Raw genomic sequence first — 23,150 nt, 5'->3', positions numbered from 1 at the left:
CAACTATACATTATCAAGAAATTATTATTTTTATGTCAGGAAGGTTTAACGACACTTTCAATACTATTTAAATTGTCTCCTAAAAAAGGACACAATAGCAATTTAAGAGTGGAGTACTAATTCTGTTTTTATCCTCTAGTAACTTTTTAGATGAATTAGATATAATTATGAAATTAAGAAGATTGTAAAAAATAAACACAGAAAACTCAAGGAAGTTTTGTTATTTGGTCAGGAAAAAAAAAACATCTCAACCTTTATCAACAAAGCAGGAAAGACAAGCATTTGACACAAATATACAAAGGGTAAGACATTACATAAATATCAACTCTTTATCCTGTAAAACTGTGAGATAAAAGTTGCATAGAAAAGTAGTGACAGAGTTCCATGTTTACACCTGTGCAGGTGCGTTTGAGTTCCTATTGGACAGAGTGAGAGCTTATGACAGACATAGAACAGGAAATGTGTCAAAGAAACTCCACAAGAAGTCACGGAGAACTGGTTTGAGTATTTAGGAACAAGGAGACCATCATGATGGGAAAAGCTGAACAACAGGTCATGTAGAAGCTTCACAAAAAACAGTTTACTCCAAATTGCTTTACATGCTGTTTCTAATGTGATTCTTCTTAACTGTTTTGAACAATGGACAGGATCTCTAACTTAAATGATTTCACCAAATTCTGAAAATATTCCCAGTCACCTCATCTATTTTTTAGCCTCAACTTCCCTTCTTAAAAGGAGATATAATGAAGTTCCAGAGATTTTTCTTTAGCATAAATATACGATAATCCAGTGAGATTAGTAACCTGTGGATGGAAATTTTGTTTTTTTTTTTAACCCCAGCAGCAACATCAAATTCACCATGAATCCCTTTGTTTTATAATACTGTTTCAGTGCAAAGTGGCACCATTCTGAGAAAAAACAAACATCTTTTTCAGTTCGTGACTCCTGTGAAATCAACATTGTACTGGTCTTCATTTAACCCCTAAAGGTACATTTTCTGACCAGATCATTTTTCACATTTTAAGTTTCAGAATTACCCCTTACTGTGACGTGGTTAATAATTACAACAAAAACAGAATCTTTTTCTAATTTATACCACGAATGGTGCAGCTTCGCTTCTTTAGGTGCTCATTGTTTTTACCAAAATGCCTGTGAAAATCTCTGCTCAAGCAGTCCTGGAGCGGGTTATTGCTCGTGTGAGGATTAGGTTGTAGTTTTTTTTCTGTTGCTTCAGTCATGAGAGCTGCCTTTGACTTCACAGGAAACTTTGGTTGTCTTCTGTTTTGAGTTTATCGGCAAAATGTGAGATTTTGTTCAGAAAAATGTCACGTTTGCAATTTGTTGTGTGAAGTTTTTTTTGTCTCACAGTGAACACAGGAAATATCAAAATATACATTTGAATTCTTACACAAATACAGGAATCCTCAATATTCCTTCTTACAGACGTGACGGGAGTGAAGGACAGCTTTAAAAATCTACATCTGGCGATATTAAATATAAACAACCTCTTCAGAAAAATAATCTTTATGCAGAGTTTGTGGATGATGCTCTTTCAGGACCGTCCCAGCACGGTGACGGCGCTGAAAAGGGTTACCTAAGTTAAGTAGTTTATTAATTTAACGTGATACATTCACTTGAACGATGGAAAATGAAAATGTTTTCTTGTTAACCTTTCATTATTCCCATCTTTCACTCTCTCAAGCAGGAGTTTTCTCCTGTCCCTGTCGTCCTCCTTGGAGTCACATTGGACACGCCTCCGTCCGCCGTTGGAGCTCCTCCTCTTCCTCCCGGCTGCTGGAGCAGTCCATCGCCTCCCCGCTGTCCGTCTCACTGCTGGTAATGATGGGAGACCAGCTCTCCCCGCTCACGTCCTCCTTGTTTCCCTCCTTCCCCTCGTCTTCCCCGTCATCATCCCCTCCTCTCTGCCCGCAGTAAGGTGGGATGTCGACCACAAAGTACTTCCTGGCCCAGCTGCTCAGCAGCGCCCTCTGCCGGACGTCGTTCGATATCAAGCTGGTGTCGGACCTGGAATTAGTGGCTGTGTGGAACGAAAGACAAAAGTCGGGTCAGAACAAGGCAGCGAGTCATGAGACAGAATTACACCCAAAACCACAAGCTGATAAACTCCAGGAACATGATAAAGCAGGAGGAGGAGGAGGAGGAGGAGGAGGAGGAGGAGGAGGAGGGGGACGAGGAAGAGGAGGAGGAGGAGGAGGAGGAGGGGGAGCAGCCTGCAGGCACACGCTCACCTGCGGGAGGTTCAGGAAGTGGGATCCAATAAAAGAAAAAGGAAGCTTCTTAATGTGCAGCAGCTTCAGTGAAAGCTCCACATGAACCCAGATGTTGTTTATGTTTACATCTCAGCTGGAGTCAATAAATACCTGCAACTAGTGCTGTTAATAAACCCCAAACACCTTCTACTGCCGGCAGAACCCAGATGTTAGCCTTTTCATTTGAGTGGGAAAAAGGTCTCAAAAATTCTCAGAGGATGGATTCATTCACTTCAGAAACATAAACGGGGCAAAGAAAATGAGGATTTCTGCTTTTTAATTAAAGTAAAACTCACTATATAGTGCGTTCGCCATTTGCTAGTGCTGTCCGAATCTACTAATTCCAAAGTAGAGTGCACTTTGCGAAAAACTAGCGCGCATCACTGCTCACAAGATAAGAGAATATAGACCACAATGCATTGTGGTCAAACAATTTCGAACATAAAGAGTGTTTAAATGTATTTTTTTAGTAAACCACTCACATTTTCATCATCAGAACACAATGAAGTCATAAATAACGTTGTAAAATGTTGATTTTTACTTTGTGAAATCGGTGACATCATATCTGGCGTTTGGAAAAACGAAGGAAAAGTAGTGAGCATCGTGTCTTAATTACCTTTAAAATCCAGGACACCATATAGTCCTGCACTGTATAGTTTTAGTAGTTTGGGGGAATTTGGACACAACCAGAGTGTCCTCAGGTTTATCGAGGCGGTTAGATTCTATAAATAACCTGCGGTAGATGGAATCTAAAAAGTAGAATTCGAGATGTTCTAAGGCTGTAAAACCTCTAACCAAACACTTTATCTGCTTTTCTCAGACAGAAATGAAGATTTTCCCACTTTTCTCTCCTTCATATAAAAATATGTCCAGGATTATAGAATGAAAAGAAAGATCTTGATCAAGATCAAAGATTTATGTCTACAGCCAATCAGGACACAGAGCCTGGTGCACTGTTTAAACATCCATCTTCTTAACCTGTTAGATTCCGTTCAGGGTTTGGAGGTTGCTGGAGCCTATCCCAGCCACTGTTGGGAGAATGCATCCTGGACACACAACCACTCCTACAGACATGCACACCTAGAGACACTTTAGAGCACACCAGCTAACCTGCCAGTAAAGCTACCTATTGGCTAAACACACCTGATCCAGGTAATCAACAGCAGATAAGGGAAGGGTTCTGAAAAACCAGCAGGAGGCCGGCCCTTGAGGCCTGGACTCTGACACAACCAGCCAGCCTATGAAGCATGTTTTTGGACGGTGGGAGGAAGCTGGAGTGCCTGGAGAAAACCCCCTCATGCACACGGAGAACATGCAAACTCCACACAGAAAGGTCCCAGCCGGGATTTGAACCTTTGCACTGTGAGGCGAGAGCGCGAACCACTGCTCCACTGTGCAGCCGTTTAACCCAAAATCAGAACGAACAACGGATAAAAGGAAAAAAAAAGAAAATGGCCGAAAAAAATCAGCAAAGGGTAAACTCTGATAGATCGATAGGAACACTGTAAATTAATTCATTACATTTTTTCCCATTAAAACTCCAGAGGGAAAAACCTGAAAGTGTGAAGACAAGAGGAGGAAGAGTGAGGTTACAGACAGCAGAGCTGAAGCAGCTGCAGGACTTTTGCTTTTTCAGATCCAGGAGAGAGAAACGGAGGTGAAGAAGCAAGTGCAGGCGGGCTGGAGAGGGTGGAGCAACGTGACGCGTCAGGCGCCAAATCTTCATGAGGAAGATCACAGGATGATGCTGTTTAAATGTGATGATGATGATGGGCAGAAATATGACCAGCAGCCTGATATGGCTGCAGAAAAAGAAGGATGTGTGGATGTGAAAGATGAAGATACGAATAACAAGGTCATTTTCCTCCTGCTCACTGTTAGCTTTTGTTTCAGTAGAAAAGGAGCTGGAGATCACTGGAGATCACTGAACACCATGAAACCGGAGCTGCTGGGAGGGCACGGTACAACAGAGGGGTAACAGAAACTAAAGAGAAGTTCTGCAGCTCAAAGGGGTTTTTAGGAAGTCCTGCTGAGGGAAATACTTCACTCTGAAGTTTGACTGGAAGTAAGCTGATGGTGGAAACCGGAACACAAGAACGATGGAGTTTTGTTGATGAACACAGCTGTGATGGCAGCATCCACTGTTTAGTTCAGTTACTTCTTTTCATTTTGTAAAATACATTTACATTTTACACATGGCAACATTAACTTGATGATTCGTCCAAACATTTAGTTAATTCTGATTTTCTTCTTTTTGTTGAATTCTTTTCTGTATCTGTTGGCTGTGGGAGGAGCAGGACAACTTCCTGGATAATTCCATAGGAAGAAGATGGGAAAAACCAAACAGTTTCTTTTGATTACTTAAAGTTGTTTCTTAGGCCAGAGTTTAGTTTCTTTCTGTTAAATGTCAAATTGCTAGTAATTTGTCTCTTTGGTTAATGTGTTAAAGTTGTGTTTGCTTGTTGGTAGTGATTACCTCCCTCTTGTGTCCATGGTTTGATCAGCCTGTCACCGCACTAGCGTTTCCTGTTGGGGGGTCTGTTTGGATCATTTGTTTGATTTACTTAGTTACCTTTTGGTTCAGTTGACTCCATTTATTTTGGGCCCATTTATAAGTTGACATTTGTTATGTCGGACAATAAAAACTCTTTTTTGAACATCTTTATTTCTGCTGTGGCTCAATCTTAACACGGTTTATCACAACAGCACTATGAAGAACACAGTGACCGACCGATTCAAACTCTGCAGACAGATCATCTTCGTAGGACTGGAATTTATTTTTGTTATAAATTGATAAATCTTTCTCATTCTCACATTAAAGATTATCTCCCCTTTTTTTAGAAAAAATTACTGTATGTTTCTTTTTTTTTCTTTTCTTTGTATAATTTTGACAAAATATATATTTACAGAGAGTAAAATATAAAGTTATTTAAGGCTTAAGTTGATTTATTCTGGAATAATATTTCTGCATTTTTATTATTCTAATTATGTTAACAAGTTACGGGTCTAAAGTAAAAAAAGGGCTTTCTGATAGTTTTTTGGTCTTTTTTAATATTTACTAAGATTTTTTTGGATTGTTTTGAAGTTTGGCTAATATTTCAGCTACATGCTAGCTGTTTTGGCTAATTAGACTGTTTTTCTTTTTTAGTTTTTTAGGCTAATTTGGCATGTAGCAAATATTTTAGCTGGCTATCAACTTCAGTGTTTTCAGCTATCAGCTTTAATGTTTTTAGCTATCAATTTCATCATCTTCAACTATCAGCACTAGCATCTTCAGCAGCCATATTCAGTTTACAGCATTCACTCCAGTATTATCACAGGTAATGCTTTACGTCTAGTTTATAATTATGTTAAAAAGTTACAGTTTTAAAATCTTAGTTTTAGAGTGTTCCATAAATGTTTATCCTGTTCACAGGGATAGATAACACAGGCCTTGAGTCCTGCATTCCTGCTTGTTTTCCAACATACCCCGCTCTGGCATGTTTTAATTGGCTGGACACACCTGAACCAGGTAATCAGGTAGGGCTTGGATATCTGAAATCATGCAGATACTGGGGCACTTGAGGCCTGGAGTTTCCTGTCCCTGATCTAAGGTTTGGATTTCGACCTGTTGTGTGATTGAGTCTGACACCCTGTTTTAAGCAAATAATTGAGTTTATATTGAGGCCTTGCAATGGACTGTAGATCTGTTCAGAATGTGCCACAGTAGCTGGGATAGGCTCCAGTAACTGCTTGCCTCCAAAAGGGTTAAGCGACTTTAGAAAGTGGATGATGGATAGGATTATAATTTGAGAAAAGGTTTAAATTGTGTTTTCAACCCAGAGACTTTAATCAGGGCTGTTGTAAAAACTGCTGCTGCTCACCTGGCAGAGTCGTGGACAGCTGGCTAGCATTGCACGTGACAGAGCCGTTGTTGTTGCTGGCCATGGCCGCGGCGAGGTGCACCATCTCTGAGCGCGGCAGCTGCGGGGACACCGGTAAGGAGTGGCACTGTCTTCCCGGCAGCTGCTGCCAGTAGTAGGAGGTCTCCTGCTGGGCTACTCCGGGCCCGTGAGAACTGGGATGGTGGCTGAACGCGCTGCCAGGAGGAGAGTTCAGGTCGAACACCAGAGAGAAGACCGACTTGCTGGGAACGTCAAAAAACTTGATCTTCCCGCCGCACAAGTCCTCGCGGGCAGTGAAAGGGTTGATCTTGCAAGCTCTGGGGGATCTCAGGGAGGTGGGGGGGTTGTAGTACGGGTCCTGGACATTGACTTTTCTTCCTGGCTTGCAGGAGAAGATGTCCGATTGGCTGCGGCTCAGCCAGATGTTTCGTCTGGGACGGGGGGATTTGGGGGGGATTTTGTCATTCTGGAAACCAAGAGGATTCTGGCGCTTGAACCCCTGGATCTTCTCACCTGAAAGAAGAAGAAACAAACAAAAAATGTTTTAAAGTATCGATTACTTGTAACTAAAACTCGAATCTAAAACACGTCGTAGTGCTAATATGAGCACTTATGATTATAATTGAATTATATACATGTATATACATGTATGTTTGTATTCTTTCTGATCAAGTCATTGCTACTCATCATAAGTTTAATATATCCATTTGTAGATATATATTAGGGCTGTGAACTTTAATGTATTAACGCACACTATTAATCAAAAAGAATTAACGCGTTAATATTTATTAACGTGAAATGAATTACACATCGCAAAAAAACAGTCTTTCCCTTTGCCTCTGCGGCTCAGGCTTCCAAGGCGTGCGTTAAAACGTCGGGTATTATCCCCTTATACGATGGTCACTTGATAAATTTAAATATTTTAGTCGATAAAAATGAAGGAAATATTTTCTCTCTGGTCTGGTTTTGTTACAAAGATTGTTTGTGGGACAATTTGCATTTTTTTAATTTATTTTTATTTATTTTATTTTATTTTATTTTATTTTTTGTAGTTCTTGTTCAAAAATGAAAATAGAAAAAAAAAAAATAAATAATAGATATCGTCTTAAAATGTACCAGGTTAAACATTGCGATTAATCAGGATTAATCACAACACAAAAGTGAGATTAATGTGATTATTTCTTTAATCGATTGACAGCACTAATTAAAAAAGTAAACAATCTAAATGTGTGTGATTTCATAATATGATTACTTACATATAATACATGATGAGCAAATACTGGAATAAAAAAAACAATAATCGTAATTAATTATTTTCTAAGTTTGCGATTAATTAGTTAAATATTTTTATTCGATTCCTGGCCCTAATATATATATATATATATATACATATATACATTTTTTCTTCTTTAGTTTTATTTTAGTTTGGATTATTTGAACCCAAAGAGAGCACTAGGTGGCAGCAGAAGAAAACTCACCAGTTTCTTCAAAACCTTGAAATGTTAAGAGAATACTTGAGGCTTTATTTAAAGATTTTTTTTTTTAATTATTCTTAAATAAAATGGTTTCATAATAAAAATATCAGACAAAGTTTTGGGAATCCATTCACACAGTTTAGTCTACATTCACAGTTTAAAGTTTTGTTTAAAATTTAAAAAAACAAGTGATAGATGATATTTTAAAATAAAAAACAATTTCTTATGTATCTATGAAAGTTCACTGCATTTATTTCAATATGAGTAATCTCTTCACTTTTTCAGATATGTATCTCTGGAATCTTACTTCTTCGAGAAGTTTTTGTTACGCAACAGGAGTATTTCTGCCCACCACCGGGGTCATGCTGGTTTCAGGAAACGCTGATGTTATCAGCAGTGAGAGGAACGTGAGGAGAGGGGGGGGGCGTGAGGGCATCAGGGGAGAAGAAGCTCATGAAGCATCAGTCAACAGCTGATGAGACGTGACGCCATGGATCCAGGCTCCCGTTTCCTCTCCACGACAGCTTCAGCGCCATCCATCATCCAGCTTAACCTCAGCGTCACATTTTCTGCATCGTTACGATTGGCAGACGGATATTCCTCAATTATTGGTCGCATTTGCATTTTTTTTGTCAAAAAGAACTGAACAAAATAAACAAAGATCCCGTGATGGTCAGACAAGCCGGCCGGCGGCTGCACGCTGGACCAAATTAGCATCGAAACCTTGACCTGAAAGGATCAAGTGTCTCAAAAAAGAATGTTGATCTCAGACCAAATTTCCTCTTCAAGTCAATATTTAGTTTATATGTTAGAACATACTGGAGTGCCTTCCACTGGCCTAAAGGTGAAGGTGTTGTGTGCACTGTAAACAGAGTCAACACATGTAGAGTCAACAGCACGCTTGGAAAAACGACGCGGAGGGGAGGAGTCAGACGGATGGAAAAGAGACACTGAAAACACATTTTCAGCTGCATTTCCTGAACTGCAGTTTCCTCTCCTTAAACATTCCTTTACAGGAATTCACATTTGTCCAGCAAACAGGTGGAGTGTTAGCACTCCAGGTGAAGGTGCAGCACTGGTACCTTTGGGAATAGTCTTCTTGTCGGCTTCTCCGCTCAAAGCAACACAGTCATGCTGCATGTCTTCTACTTTGAGATGGGCGAGAACGTCCTCCAGGTGTCTGACGATGTCTTGAAAAGATGGACGGAGTTTAGGATCCAACTGATGGAGGACAGAAGAAAAAAAAACACTCAGTCTTTATTTTTAAGTGAATTAGTGTGAGTCAGCTGGTGGTGGAGGTCCACACAGGTGAAGCTCTCCGCCCGTCCAAGTGCAGGAGATCTGGGTTTGTTTCCTCCTCTAGTTCCTCTTGTTGTTTTTTGGACAGATTAATATCCAGAAGTGAGAGGTGCTGTGGGCGGAGCTATGTACTCTCAGGTGGGCTGAGTGTAGGTATAGGAAGAGTTCTAAAGGTGGAAACTGAAGAGAACTTTCACTAAGCTTAAAAGACTAGGTTGGACTTTAGTAAAAATGAATGTTTCCACAAAAAACATTTTGATTTAATCATAGTTTTTAATAAAGAGAACAGGAAAAATGACAACTCATCTTCAAGCTTAAAAAGCATGAAGTCAGATTGAAACGGCTTGTAAAACTAAAGTGTTATTTTAGCTACACTAAGATGAAGAAATAAAAGAGGACCATAAAGTAAGTAGCAAGTGCCAAATCTACCATGTGGTCCTAACATTTAAATCCCCCTCTGATCCTCTTTTGATCCATTTTCAAAGTGTTCCCTATTTTAAAAAACAGATTTTTCTACAACATAGTTTCTGCAGAGCAGCAGGAGTTCATCAGAAAATTACCTCTGAGTTGTGGGCGGGACTGTTGACACAGAGTAAGTCCGCCCCCACTCCCCATCACCAATCTGTTTACACTCTCTCCAACTAACTTACAGCCCCTCACACCCCCAATCTAACATTACCGGTGCAACAAAAATGGTGAGTAAAATCAGAGATATCCAGCCATAAAGTTCTGATCCAGATTCCAGCTCAGAGGAAAACAAAGACGTTCATGGATCTATTCGTCTGCATCAGAATGGAGCGGAGCAGAGCGCTCGTGGCCCACCCAGAGATATTTCTGTGTCAAAAATAAACTCCTTTTCAAACTACCTTTACCTGATTAATAATGATTTGAATGAAGAAATACTACATTTTAATCTTAATTTTCTTTATTTATGTCCTCCATCATCAGAAAAATGCCACAAGAACTTCTCAAAAACACAAAAACACAATTTCAACTGGAGCGTGTCTTTAAAACATTCAGCTCCAACAGAACTATAGTCATCCCAAACACTTTTTTATATATTTTAGTGTATTTTGGTTTCAAACAGGCATCAAAATAGAAATGATGAATAATTGCATTTGAATAAAACTGACGCTAATATCAAATATTCAGTGGAGTAATTGTTTCGCTTTATAAAAAAAAAAACTCAAGTGGTTTCTGTAAAATTCAAGCCTTTTCACTGTTGTGGGGGGCTTTAATATAAAAATGAAGGACAAAGCAGATCAGAGATGAGGGACTTGAAACAGATTTGAAGGGGCGAGGATGATGAAAGGAGGTCATCAGACGAGGATGAGAACGGATGAAAAGCCTTTATAGGATCAATCAGCAGGGTGTGTAATCAGCTATAATTCTTAAATGCAATACAGGAAACATCACATTCGTATTTACAAACATGAAAAGAGTCTGCCTATAGCTCACTTGGTGTTTTTTTAAAAAGTATTTTCTAAATTCCGTCCACAGCCTGATCAGTGTTTGACTACAGAGTTTGACAGGTAAGGGGTCCAGACTGCAGAGAATAACCCCCCAAGGCGGCGCACTAAATCAGATTAACCAGATTATAAGATTGCTCCTTTTTTCTGAAACATTACTTATAAAAAATTAAGAAGAACCCCCCCCCCTCAGAAACAAAACACTGGATACAAACCGTAAGAGCGGCAGCTGCTTATGCTCACAGAAAAATCCTAATGTGCCCATTTATAATGTTTACGGTTCGTCATGGAGAGTGTGAGGGACTCACGTTGCAGCAGTTAAAGGCCAGCTGGAGGAAGTCCGACGGACAGTCTCCAACCATGTGCTGGAACGTGTGATAGTCCAGGCCAAAGTTCTGTTCGGGAGGCAGAGGTGGAGAGACACAGAGCGTTCAGCAAACAGGAAGTTCACACGGACAGAGCTTCATCAGATGTCTGACAGTGTGTAACTCAACTACCAAAGCCAGTTCCATGTCAAACTAATCCTCTGACTTAGTCCTGCCGGCTGCCAACTTCCAATATGCTCGCAGCCTGATGAAGACTAATAACCAGCAAATGATTGTTCTCAGCCTGGATTCACTTCTAAGCCCGGCTTAATGCATGAATCTACAAGGATTATCCCGTCAAAGAGTTCCTATTGTTGGTGAATTAACGCTGGCCTGGTTTAATATATAACACCACAGACCGACTCAGTGAAGAGCTCCACCTGTGACTGACCATGCCTGATTTTTTTCTAGGAAATATTCAAAAAAATTCACAATGTTTGACCAAACAGGAAAAAAGAAGTCTCCTTAGGAAAATGATTGACCTTTTTCCTCACTTTGCAGGACATTGATGCAAATTTACAGCAATGCTCCAGCAAAGTTAAGCAATCTGCTGGTGGTAACATATTTTTGATAAAAACTGTTTTGTGTTAGAATGTGTGCAAGTAAAACGACAGAATCAGCACATATATGCTGCAAACGTATAGAGTGTCCTCAAAGGTCAGAAGGTGGAGAGGAGCGGTCACCTCAGTGCGAGGAAGGAAGTCGGGGTCGGCCTGGATCCTTGCAATGATTTCACACAGAATGATTCCATAGGAGAAGACGTCAGCCTGAAGACAGGGGAGCACAGCGTCAAACAGGAGTTCACTCATCAAGGTTTGGGTTCAAGAGAACAAAACTCACAACTAACCACGGCAGACCAACAGAGCTTCTGTGTATGACATGCAGTTAAAATCAAGTAAATTAAAACAAATACTTATTTTAAGGTACAATCCATAAGAACAGAACTCAACATCACACAAACGTCTTAGAAAGACGAGAATCAAGAATGGATAATTGCAGCGACGAGTTTGATAAGAATCTAAACACAAACACAAATTGAAGTAAATAAGGAGAAGAAATGTGTTTAATGCAAACTTCACTATTGATCCAAACTTGTTTTTTATGTTTTAAAATATTTTGTTTCTTCATAAAAGAAGAAAGATAAATCAAAGTTTAACAGTTTGTTCAAACACTGAAGTAAATGCAGGAAGAGTTTTAACATCTTATTGTCAAGAGTACAAGACACGAATGTCCGTCCACCCATCCATCCATCTGTCAGTCCATCAGTCCATCCATCCGCCGGTAGTCCATCCATCCGTCAGTCCGTCATCTGTTCCTCCATTCATCCATCCATCAATCTTTCCGTCCATCCATCCATCCGTCCGTTCATTCGTCCGTTAGTCCGTCAGTCCATCAGTCCGTCTGTCCGTCCGTCCATCCATCCATCTATTCATCCTTCCATCCATCCGTCTGTTCCTCCGTCCATCCATCAGTCCATCCTTCCATCAATCCGTCTGTTCCTCCTTCCATCCATCCATCCATCCGTGTGTTCCTCCATCCATCTATCAGTCCATCCTTCCATCCATCCATCTATTCATCCTTCCATCCATCCGTCTGTTCCTCCGTCCATCCATCAGTCCATCCTTCAATCCATCTGTCCATCAGTCAATCTATCAGTCCATCCTTCCATCAATCCGTCTGTTCCTCCTTCCATCCATCCATCCATCGGTCCGTGTGTTCCTCCATCCATCCATCAGTCCATCCAAACCATCCTTCTGTCCGTCCGTCCACCCATCCATCCATCGACCCATCTATCTATCCGTTCGTCATTTCATCCATCCATCCGTCCATCCATCCTCTCTCTTAACCCACTATGTCCTTTTTGTGGTCATGAGGTTGCTGGAGCCTATCTCGGCCACTATTGGGCAAAGACGGGATACGCCCTGGACAGGTCACCAGTCTGCCTCCCCTCCCCTGAATCCCACACCCATAACACTCACATTCACAGCTAGGGACAATTTAGAGAAACAAATGAATCTATGAAGTTTTTGGCCTGTGGAGGAAACTAGAGTCAAGACAAGACCATAAATGGAAACAGTTGAACATTTTGTGGATAAACTACTAAAAACGTCTTCGATAATCATTTTTACAACATCAAACTAACAGGACAGTTCAGTGTTTGATAAAAAGACTCCGGTTTCAGGTTGTAGTTTTACCTTTTCGTCGTAGGGTTCATCTCTGAGGACCTCTGGAGCCATCCAGAACGGGGAACCAACCACTGACAGCTTCTCCACTTCAGTCCTACAGAAGAAAAAGAAAACTATCAGGTTATTTCACCCAAAAAATAAAACTATGAATGGGAATCTTTATATTTAGAGTTGAGGAAAGTAAATTAAGACAATAATAATGAGACAAAATAAATGTAGACGAAGGTATAAAAAAAAAACAAAAGCAAAACTTTGTTCAAGTCCATAATAAAACCTGTATCTCTGCATATCTTTAGATGACTTAACACAATTCTCAACTCTAATAAGTCTTTTGCTTTATTTTTGTCTAATTGATTTTTTTTTCAAAATAAAGCCTAAAAATAAAGGTGATTAACTTTAAAATTTTTAACATACTGTAACTTGTCAACCATTAGGACGATCAACATAATTCCAGTAGATTCTGAAGGAGAAAAGACGCCGCTTTTCTCCTTCAGAATCTACTGGAATTATGTTGATCGTCTTAACAATTAAAAGATTATAGTATATCAAAGGGTTAAATTTCAGTCTTTCTTTTCACACAAGACTGGAAATGAGATCATATAAAGCACTCGTGACCATCTATGACATTTAATGGAAAGTATCAGTTTTATATTTAATATGGGGGGTTTACTGTTATACTCGTTTGGGTTCCCCCATCAACCTGCTATGACACAGATGTTTCACATGAGGTTTAAAAATAAAGTTTCTCTGCAAACAAACACCCACAAGAGAACAGGAAAGCTCTCAGTTACTCTCAAAACTAAAAAAAAAAAAAAAAAGAGGGGCGTTTGGTATAAATAGAATAGCTAACACCCTCACAAAGGTACAGAAATGAAGATATTACTTTCCAAAGTCAAGTTCTGGCTTTTCTCAGTGTATTTTTAGGTAAACACAGAAAGCAGCGAGTCTTCTTACTGATTCGTAGGGATCTTCTCTGCGAGGCCAAAGTCTCCCACCACTGCTGTGTAACCATTGTCATCACATTTGATCAAGCAGTTCTGTGAAGACAGAAAAGCACAGAAACAGCAGCTTACAAGAGGAAGTGGCTGACACAGAAATAAATATGTGGCTTAACACTATCAACCAGACACGTTCTTCCTATTTCAAACCTCTTTCTACTTTAAAGGCATTCTCCTCAAACAAACTCCTTTAATGGATAAACATGTCAGTCTGGCTGTAAACACATGCAGATGTAGAAAACATTCAACACAAAATTCAAATGAGCTTTTTATAATATGGGACATTTTTGACCCTTAATACTACTGTACAATCGGAAGGATTTCTAAAGAACACACTCACAAAACATCTAAATGCACTTTAGACTTTTCCCTCTATTCTGATTAAGTCCAAACAAAACAACAAAGATTTTTTAAGTTGTAGTTAGATAAACTGCGGTTCTACTTTTAGCTGGTGTTTCCCCTTTCGGTGATCATCTTTGCTAACCTTGGAGGTGAGGTCTCGGTGGAATATGCCCTTAGAGTGCAGGTAGGCCACACCGCTGGCTATGTCGCAGGCTAGCTTCACCCTGGACAGCCAGCTCAGATGTTTGTTGCTGTCCAGAAGCTGCTCCAGGTTTCCTCCATTAATGTACTAAAGACATAGAAATGCACATGAGATCATGAGTAAAGGGAAAAAAACAATAGAAGAACAAAAGAGAGTAAAAAAAAACAACAGATAAAACACAAAAAAAACATAATTTTTTTTAAAATGTGCATGAGTTGTTGCTGCATGTGTCAATATATGTCACTTAAAAGAACATTTTTATGAGTAAAAGTGTTTTTTAAGTTAAATTAAAGCGTTCCCAATGGCCTGTTAATTATGATTTTGCCGTTTTTCTACAAAATAAAAGATCCTGTTTAATTTTTTAAGTATATAGTTTCTGCAGAGCGGCAGGAGTTCATTAGAAAGTGGGATTGTTGGTGCAGAGTAAGCCTGCTCCGACTTCCCATCATCCCTTTGTTTACATTTTCTCCTGCTAGCTTACAGGCCCTCACAATCCCAACCTAACATTACCAAAAATGGTGAGCAGACGAGGAAAACAAAGACGTTCATGGACCTATTCGTCTGCAAGTGGACGCATTAGAATGGAGCGGAGCAGAGAGCTTGTGGCCCGCCCAGCACATTATCCACATCACAAACACGATCTTTTTAGCAACATTTTTTTGCTTGCTCCTGATTCTCAATGATTTGAATAGGAAAAATCCTCAGAAATATACTTTTATGCTTAATTTTCTTTATATATGTCCTTGTCATCGAGAAAAATGCCACAAGAACATGTTTTCATCATAATGGAAAGGTAATCTTGAAAACAAAGATAAAAATACATCTCAGAACTATTAAATGTGGGCAAATGATTGTTCATTGAATTCTAAAGTGATAGCGGTGCACCCTTTGAAAAAGACTTGTGGTCACACAGGGGAGAGAAAACGTTTTCAAGATTGTTACTTGAGATCCTAAACAACAGAAAATCTGCAGAATGTTCAATACAGAAAACAAGAGTTTCTGAATGTGCACAACATGAGGAAATATTACGATTTTTGGAATAAAACTGTGGTTTTATTATTAGGGTTAAGTTGTAGAGCAGAAAACAGACCATTTCTGTGAACAAAGTAAACCTTCACATGGTTTGATGACTTCAGAGTGAACTGTCAGAGAGTGAAGGGCTACATGGAGTATGAGGGGAAGTGATGCGTTCATGATCTCTAGTTCCTTTTATTAGAGCCTGTCAAAAAGTAGGAGGGCTTTATCAGCCCCAGACTGATCAGAGAGGCTCATGGAACCCGTCCTGACACATTGACAGGCCAGCTCAGAGTAAACTCACTGGAGATAACCTTCCTCAGCAGGCAGACCTCCCCCAGAACAACACGGGATCCCGTGAAGACTCCCGTCCTCAGCAGCATTACACAAGCACAGCAAACTAGGCCACAATGACTTCATGCTGTAATCAGAGCCACACATCAGCCAGTGTCTGACTTTTCCTTTCTGTTACGAAGAGTACGACTGACTGCCGGTGTTTGATGTCAGTGCGCTCCGTGCAGTCTGACTAGCTTTCAAATACACTAAAAACAGAACATCTATGACATGAACGGACCAACAAAACCACCGATACTGACCACATTTCACAAACCCACTGTGCTTCTGATGAGTTCAGAGGAAGGCTGTGTGGAAAAACCGTTTTAACACAGTTCAGCCTGATCACATTTATAAATAAAAAGCTAACCTAAGTTAACAAAAGACAGCCAACGAGGTGAGTGGGGTTGAGCCGGGATCCTTCTCTGTGTCAGCTTTGATCTACAAGACCTTACTGACCTTCCTGCTGGCTTGGAAACACACTTGCACACTAATCCGATGTCACAAATCATGGACTGCACAAGTTAACTTAACGTAACTGACATGGGATAAAGAGCTAGCCGGGTAACTGGTTTAGCTGGGATTGTTAGTGTGAGTGGCAAACACTGAATTGGAGCAAAGACGACGGCAAAAGATCGCTGTGCCTTTAAAAGACAGAGTTCAGGTCATAGTCAACGCGTTACAACAACACTATTTACAATTTCTGTCCAAACAAACAAGATTAACAGGATAGATTCTGATTAAAGACGTTTTGCACAGCTCTGACAGGAAAAATGAGAAATAGACTCAACATTTGATGATGTTAATACTTGTCAAACCTTTCTAATTCTTTAGGAGTAATTTTGACATTGTTTTTAAGTTATAGATTGTATTGATTAACAGCGTAGACAGTCACAACAAGAACAGGACACCAATTTAGACCTTTGATTAGAATTAGTGACAGTAGTTACTCAGCTCTGCATGTTTCAGCCCACCTAAGACTCTCCCTGAGACGGTGCACAAAGTAGAGATGTGTGGAAATGAGAACCATATGTCAGGTCAGAAATGTTGGGGAAGCTGCCCTGCTGCACTGTCTGTGCTTTAAGCTAAAAGACTGAGACAAAGAATCCTTGTTTGGAGCTTGGAGCAGCTTCAAACAGCGGGATAATCCTGCCAGTGGTCATGACTTACCATCAGCCCTGCTTAGGAAAGCAGCAGCGTTTCCTATAAGGTGCATTAAAATGATGTTTAGCAGAAAGGAGCAAGTCAACGCTCAAGAAGGATTTCAGGAGTAAATTCAGTAGAATGGTGTCTTTCAGAGGTGCAAAATTTACAAAAAAAGCAGTGAAAAATATTAGAAACAAACCAGATATGTACTTATATTTAAATGATCATAATCATAATATAATAATAATAATTAATATGAAAATAATATTTTAATAATTGATAATAATGTCAATTATTTTATTTCTTGCTGGTGTTCAGAGGCAAAATTCCTCAAAGTATAATTACAAATCAACAGGATCTTATTTGACACAGGATGCATCTTATTTTGAAAGGAACTCGTATGTGCTGCCGTCAAAAGTAATATGACAGAATTATAATTCAACTAATATAATTATTTATAAGCTACATTATAAGCGATTCTCGGTGGCGGGCAGCCGAGTGTCTTGACATCAGTGCAGCCCGTGCACATGCATGTTCCTGCTTGGAAGGCAGAGGGCATAAAGGTAACCCCGGGTCATTCAGAAACTTCATTCCAAGTTTCCTCTGAGCACAGCGTCATAATGGGGGTCAGGTAACAAACTGCCATGGGCCTGCTCACAGCATCGCTGCTCGGTTTGGTAGTAACATAACACAGCGCAGAAGTATCCGCTTACTCTGCTGCAGATAAACCGACCACGGCGTCTGCGTACGTTTCTCACAAACCTTCAGAGTTTTCTCTCCTGGGCAACAAAACTGAAGAACAAAGTGAAAAATACTCTTCTTTAGGAGTATATGCCTTCATTTGCATACAAACTACATTTGTTCAAACTCAATGTTTGTCTATGCAAACTAGCATAGACTGACCACAAATACATAAAGCTTTTGAGTTTATATTTGAACTCAATCATTCTGTAAGAAGCACAGGCTGCACTGACGTGCAATTATTTAAACTCGAAGCAACAAAAAGATCCAACATTTGGTGTTGGAGAATGAAACTGACCTGACAGAGCACATGTGCTGACATGACAAAGGGAAACCTAAGTTAAAATCTGATGTTTTTTATTTTCCTTTCTTTTCCTTTGCCTTAGAATGTTATCACAGATAGTATTTTTCCAAACCAGGAAAGAAGAAACATTTATTTTCTTAAAGACTGCAGGTTTGGCTTTTTCCTTTCACATTTTCAGACAGTCTGACAGTAGATCAAACATTTATTGAGCTCTATCTATAATACGTTGTGAGGGTCTGGTATATTCTAATAGTTATCCCTGTACTCCCACACTCATGTGCACACATTCAGCTCAAGGACATTCAGTTCCAGATAGATATCCTCAATTACAGGCTTGTGCGTCGTTGAGATGTGCTCATCGATGGCGTGATGCTCACCGACAACAACTCCAGCAGCATAAAGGCAACAGGCTTATGTGCTGACACCATAACTGCACCGCTGTGCTGCCTTTAATCAGCACAGAGGTTTAGAACTGGTGTGTAATTAGTTTGTTCTGACCCTCTCTGATGGTTTTTTGTTGTTACATACCTCTGTCAAGGCGTGGAGTTGACCTTCATGGACACACACTCCCTTAAACCTGGAAAAACAAAAACATAGACATCTGTAAACATTTAATGACAACATTTAATATAATCTGATAGGAATTGTTTTAGATATCATTTTGTCTAGGTAGTTAATCAATAGACATTTCTCTATGAATGACAGAAGTCATGTCAGGATATTTCACACAGGTTGTGGAGAAGACACCTACAAGAGTGATTTAACCACCTTAATCCCATTCATTATGGGTCAGCTCGATGAAGATGAATTAACCTGAGCCTCATTCAACAAAGTCAGGAACTATTTCATTCTATCTAAATCCACTACAATCATTTTAATCCAATGTTAGAACAATAAAGAACAAAGGAATTCAGTGAAACATCAAAACTTCCTTTTAATCATCAATCAGGCTCTCGTGTGACAAAAACACGAAATGCAGAACAAAACTTTCCAAAGGCAACATCTGCCCAAAGCAAAAGACATTTGAGTGGTTTAAAAGCAAAACTAGAACTTTGTGAACAGAGAATCCAGAACAACACCAGGTGAAAAAATCCCACTGAGCAAGACTGGACAGGTGATCACAGCACGAGTGTGTGTGAACAGTACAGTAATGACAGCTTGGCTGCTTTCCCCACATTCCTCCCATTTCTCTTGCCTATCAATTTCCAGGCTTGATAAATATAATCCCAATCTTCCACTCCACTGCTGTGAGGATGTTTTCCTCTGATGTTATTTCTTTATAAAAAAAACGTTATAGTACATTCATTGGAAGTACAGCATTTATCCATCTGAACTCTATACTGCAAAAAAGCACCCTAAAAATAATTCAAAATGTATTTAAAAATCTTTTTAAAATCTGCCAATCGAGAAAGAAAAACAATTCTAAGAAACGTTTTCCAAAACTAAGATTATTTTGGTACTGAAAACGTCCATAATAAGATTGTTTTTCTTGCAAAACAGAAAATAGACATATTTTCTTGAAAAGAGGTCTTTTTGCTTTCTTAAGATGTTGTGTTTGTAGTGTTTGACAGTGAGCATAACAATGACAGAGGACTGCACTCCTTCAACCACAGCGTCTGCGTGCAGAGCAAAGAGACAAACTGTCTGTGTTGAAGTCCTCATAACTCTGAAGGCAGTTAAAGGTCAGAACTGTAGGTCCTCAGAGGATTTCAGCAAACAATGACCCCACAGTGTGTTTAACACAAAGACACACACAACACACCAGAGATGCTTAACAAAGATGGCTTTGTAAACAATACGTGTAAGCGTGACTATGCACACACAAAAATATTTATTCATGTATGTGCATGTTCTCTACACACACTCTGCCGTCTAGAGGCTCCGAATGCGTTTGTTGTTGAAGTGAAAAGAAAACTTTTCTGTCCAGAATCTTTTCTCATTCTTGTTGATTAACTCAAACGTGTAATTTAAAGTTTTAGGTTTTATTTTTACTATTGTTGTTGTTATTTCTTATGTTTTACATTTGGTTCTCATTTTCAAATACGTTTTGTCTCCATAGCAACTATTTTATGTTTTGGTCACCTGAGGGTGATCAGCAGGTATATGTGGGTTAAGAAGAAATGACAAAAGTAAACTTTTGAATTTCCTTTGAAACCAAGTTTGTTTTTTTTTTACCCCACCCACATTGCTAATATAGCCACATGTATGTTATATTGTTTGGTTCAGCTTCAGTCAGGGGTTAACAATGTTCACAATATTCTTTAAAAAAGTCCTTAAGTGTGAAAGTAAGAGCATTTTGATAGCTTGCCACATCAACGCCGTTCAAAATCTATAACCTCTAAATCCAACATTTTTCTCAAGTAGCTTATCAATGATGCTCAAGGAATTAGGAGGCGATAGAGCAAAATCCCTGGAGGTGCATTCACACCGAACGCGATTCCCGCTGTGGACTGTCTTATATTAACCCGAGGGCCTTCAAGCTCGGACACGGAGACACAGAAACACTGTGGAAGCGGCTGTCATTCAGAGACAGCACCCAGAGTTAGAGAGAAGCTCCCACCTTCTAATAACCCCATAAACCAAAACATGGAGACGTCAATACTGATGTTTTTGCAGAACTCTTCACAATAAATAATCTTGATATCTCAACTATATATGTGTCTTCCATACATTCTAAGTGAGAAATCCACAGACACCGTTCTTATAGCAACCATCCTAAAAACATTAGCTGGTAGCTCCTCCTACACACTGCCGCAGCGTCAAGCTCAGGCAGTCGGTGGGTAGCGGATTCACTGCACGGCAAAAGAGGAAAATTGCGTTTGGCGTGAATGCACCTTCAGAGGAGTTTGAACTTGCAGCTGGTATACAGGCAGTTTTTTCCAAGATGGTGGGCTCTTCCCGAAGTCCAAGGTCAACAAGAGTTTGATTGTGGTTGTAGACTTTTGTTGGATGGAATTTGTTTATAATTTTGTGAAGATTGCTTGAACAAAAGTTTTCTCTTCCTTCACTACTTCCCTCCTTAGTGCACTATTTAGGGCAGGGGTCTCAAGCTCAAATCAGCCGGGGGCCGCTGGAGACAGAATCTAGTTGAGGCCGGGCAGCATCAGGATTTTCATAAGAAAATCGCTGAGAAAACATTCCAATGTTCTTAAATATCTTTATTTTTAACACAAAATAATGATTAAATAATGAACGACGTGTATAGATCTTTGTCCGTGTTGATTTATAAATATAAAAAAATAAGGGTAGTTAATGTCTGTTTCTGAANNNNAACCACTGTACATCGATGTTCACTAGGTTGGCAAATATAGACCACAAAGCATTGCATTTGAATAACATCTGTGAAAAAAATATATATATTTTTTATAAACCATCAACATTTTCACTATGAAAACACAATGGATTTATAAATAAATAGTCTTCGTAAAATGAATATGTGATGTCGTATTTACCATTAAAAAAGAATAAATTAAAAAATTAGTGAGTAGTGGTGTCCAAATCGGTTTTAAAATCCAGGACACTAGATAGTCATGCATTAAGTCGTTTTTTAGTAGTTTGGGAGTAAGGGGGGATACAGACACAGCCTTCAGCAAAAATTCCCTTTTACCAGGTACTAAGAATGTCCAAATGTTGGCGAGTTTTTGAGAAAGCTGAAATTTTAGCTCTAAGGTGCAGTAAGAAAGATGAATAGGGAAAACAGTCTAGGAATTCAATCAAAGTGCAGCTCAGGAGTGATTTAGGAATTCAGGAGAATGTGTGTTTATTTTGTGATTAGCATGAAAACCAAACGCACCGCCGTCGGTCTAAGTTTAGATTGAGGGATGAGGTGAAATGCTTTCTCCCTGATGCCTACGTGGTTGATGTTTATCATGCGTTTGTAAACAGAACAGCTGACCGAAGCAAACGTAGTCTTGAGAAGATGTTTATGTTTACTTTATGAATGTAAACGTGTCAAAGACCACCTACAAAAACACAACACATTTGGTTGAATTGTGAGTTGGAATTGAGAGAATTAAAACAATTATCAAACTGGGGAAAAAGCCACAGAGATCTAAAGTTTTCTCTTTAACAGAAAACAGGTAATAGATATGTGTGAGTGTGATGACTGAACAGGTAAAAGTAAAACACTGAGTGAATAAGCAGTTTCTTAAAATGAATGGCTTCATGTGGGTCTGGAAATTGCAGGAAATGAATTGTCATACTTAATTATGCCATGTGTTTAGATGTGGGTTTACAAAATTAGAAGTGAGAGGCTCTTTTAGCACGCAGAAACGTTGGCGTTTCATTTTTGCACCAGGACCAAAGAACCCATCCTGCTCAAGTCTAAAGAAATTTGAGAGGAAGGAAAAACACAAAATAGCACATCATGACAGATACGAGGGTCTGGAAGAGTGTGTTACTTTTGTCTACTAAAGATTAACCAGGCAGAGACAAGCTTTTCTAAAAAGCTGGCATGATGCTTCACAGCCTTCTTCTCCCCCATAGCGAAAAATGTCCTCCTTGCTTTTGGCCTGAAGGCATCTGGTGCTAGTCTAACAGAAGCTGGCAGTTAATGAAATCCACGGTTAACAGGCTCTGTGCTTGACACAGTTCTGAGGCATCTACAATAGAAACAGGTCAAAACCATAGACTCAAAAGATACAGAGAAAAAAGGCAACGGCAAAAACACATGGGAACCCTTTAAATCAAGCTAAATGTAGTATGAAAAAGGTCAAATAAGAATAAATAATCATGTTTTTCCACACTGACAAAATGCAGTAGAATTACGGAAAAGACCTTTTCTGTTACATGGTTTTTAAACTGCTCCCCTTTTCACTTCCCTACAAACCAAGTCCATTTTTGACACTGTTACAGGCTATATATGGATTTTGAAAGAGTGAAAATAAAATTCACGTTTTTTTAGGTAGTTATCATTTACAGACCTGAGTATGTTGGGATGGCAAAGCCGGTTCATCAGTTGGACCTCTCTGAGCATGTTAGCTCTGTTGCTGCTGAGCTTGTTCATCTTCAACGCCATCACCTGGTCTGACGCTCGATGTCGTACCTGCAACAGTTCAAATGCAAGGTTTACTCATGTAATCGGAAATACATTATCTACAACATGTGAACTCAACTCAAGAGG

The 23,150-nt window shown here is 39.4% G+C and overlaps 1 protein-coding gene across 2 annotated transcripts in view; it reads right to left on the bottom strand.

Moving 5' to 3' along the window:
* Positions 1 to 204: 204 nt before the first annotated feature.
* The window catches only part of tesk2 (testis associated actin remodelling kinase 2), a 36,664-nt gene continuing 13,718 nt past the window's right edge, over positions 205 to 23,150 (bottom strand). For both annotated transcript variants that reach the window (XM_024279534.2, XM_024279541.2), the window contains exons 4-13: positions 22,951 to 23,072; positions 18,557 to 18,605; positions 14,431 to 14,577; positions 13,903 to 13,985; positions 12,958 to 13,042; positions 11,446 to 11,529; positions 10,706 to 10,792; positions 8,712 to 8,850; positions 6,134 to 6,667; positions 205 to 2,038 (exon numbers count right to left, since the gene is read on the bottom strand). In XM_024279534.2, coding sequence (XP_024135302.1) covers positions 1,740 to 2,038; positions 6,134 to 6,667; positions 8,712 to 8,850; positions 10,706 to 10,792; positions 11,446 to 11,529; positions 12,958 to 13,042; positions 13,903 to 13,985; positions 14,431 to 14,577; positions 18,557 to 18,605; positions 22,951 to 23,072 — 1,629 coding nt within the window. In that variant the 3' untranslated portion in view covers positions 205 to 1,739. The remainder of the gene's footprint in view (positions 2,039 to 6,133; positions 6,668 to 8,711; positions 8,851 to 10,705; positions 10,793 to 11,445; positions 11,530 to 12,957; positions 13,043 to 13,902; positions 13,986 to 14,430; positions 14,578 to 18,556; positions 18,606 to 22,950; positions 23,073 to 23,150) is intronic.

Source organism: Oryzias melastigma, linkage group LG17, assembly GCF_002922805.2.
Source record: "Oryzias melastigma strain HK-1 linkage group LG17, ASM292280v2, whole genome shotgun sequence".
NCBI classification, from domain to species: Eukaryota; Metazoa; Chordata; class Actinopteri; order Beloniformes; family Adrianichthyidae; genus Oryzias; species Oryzias melastigma.
The sequence above is the reverse complement of the archived record's forward strand: the minus strand, read 5'-3'. Positions and strand labels throughout refer to the sequence as shown.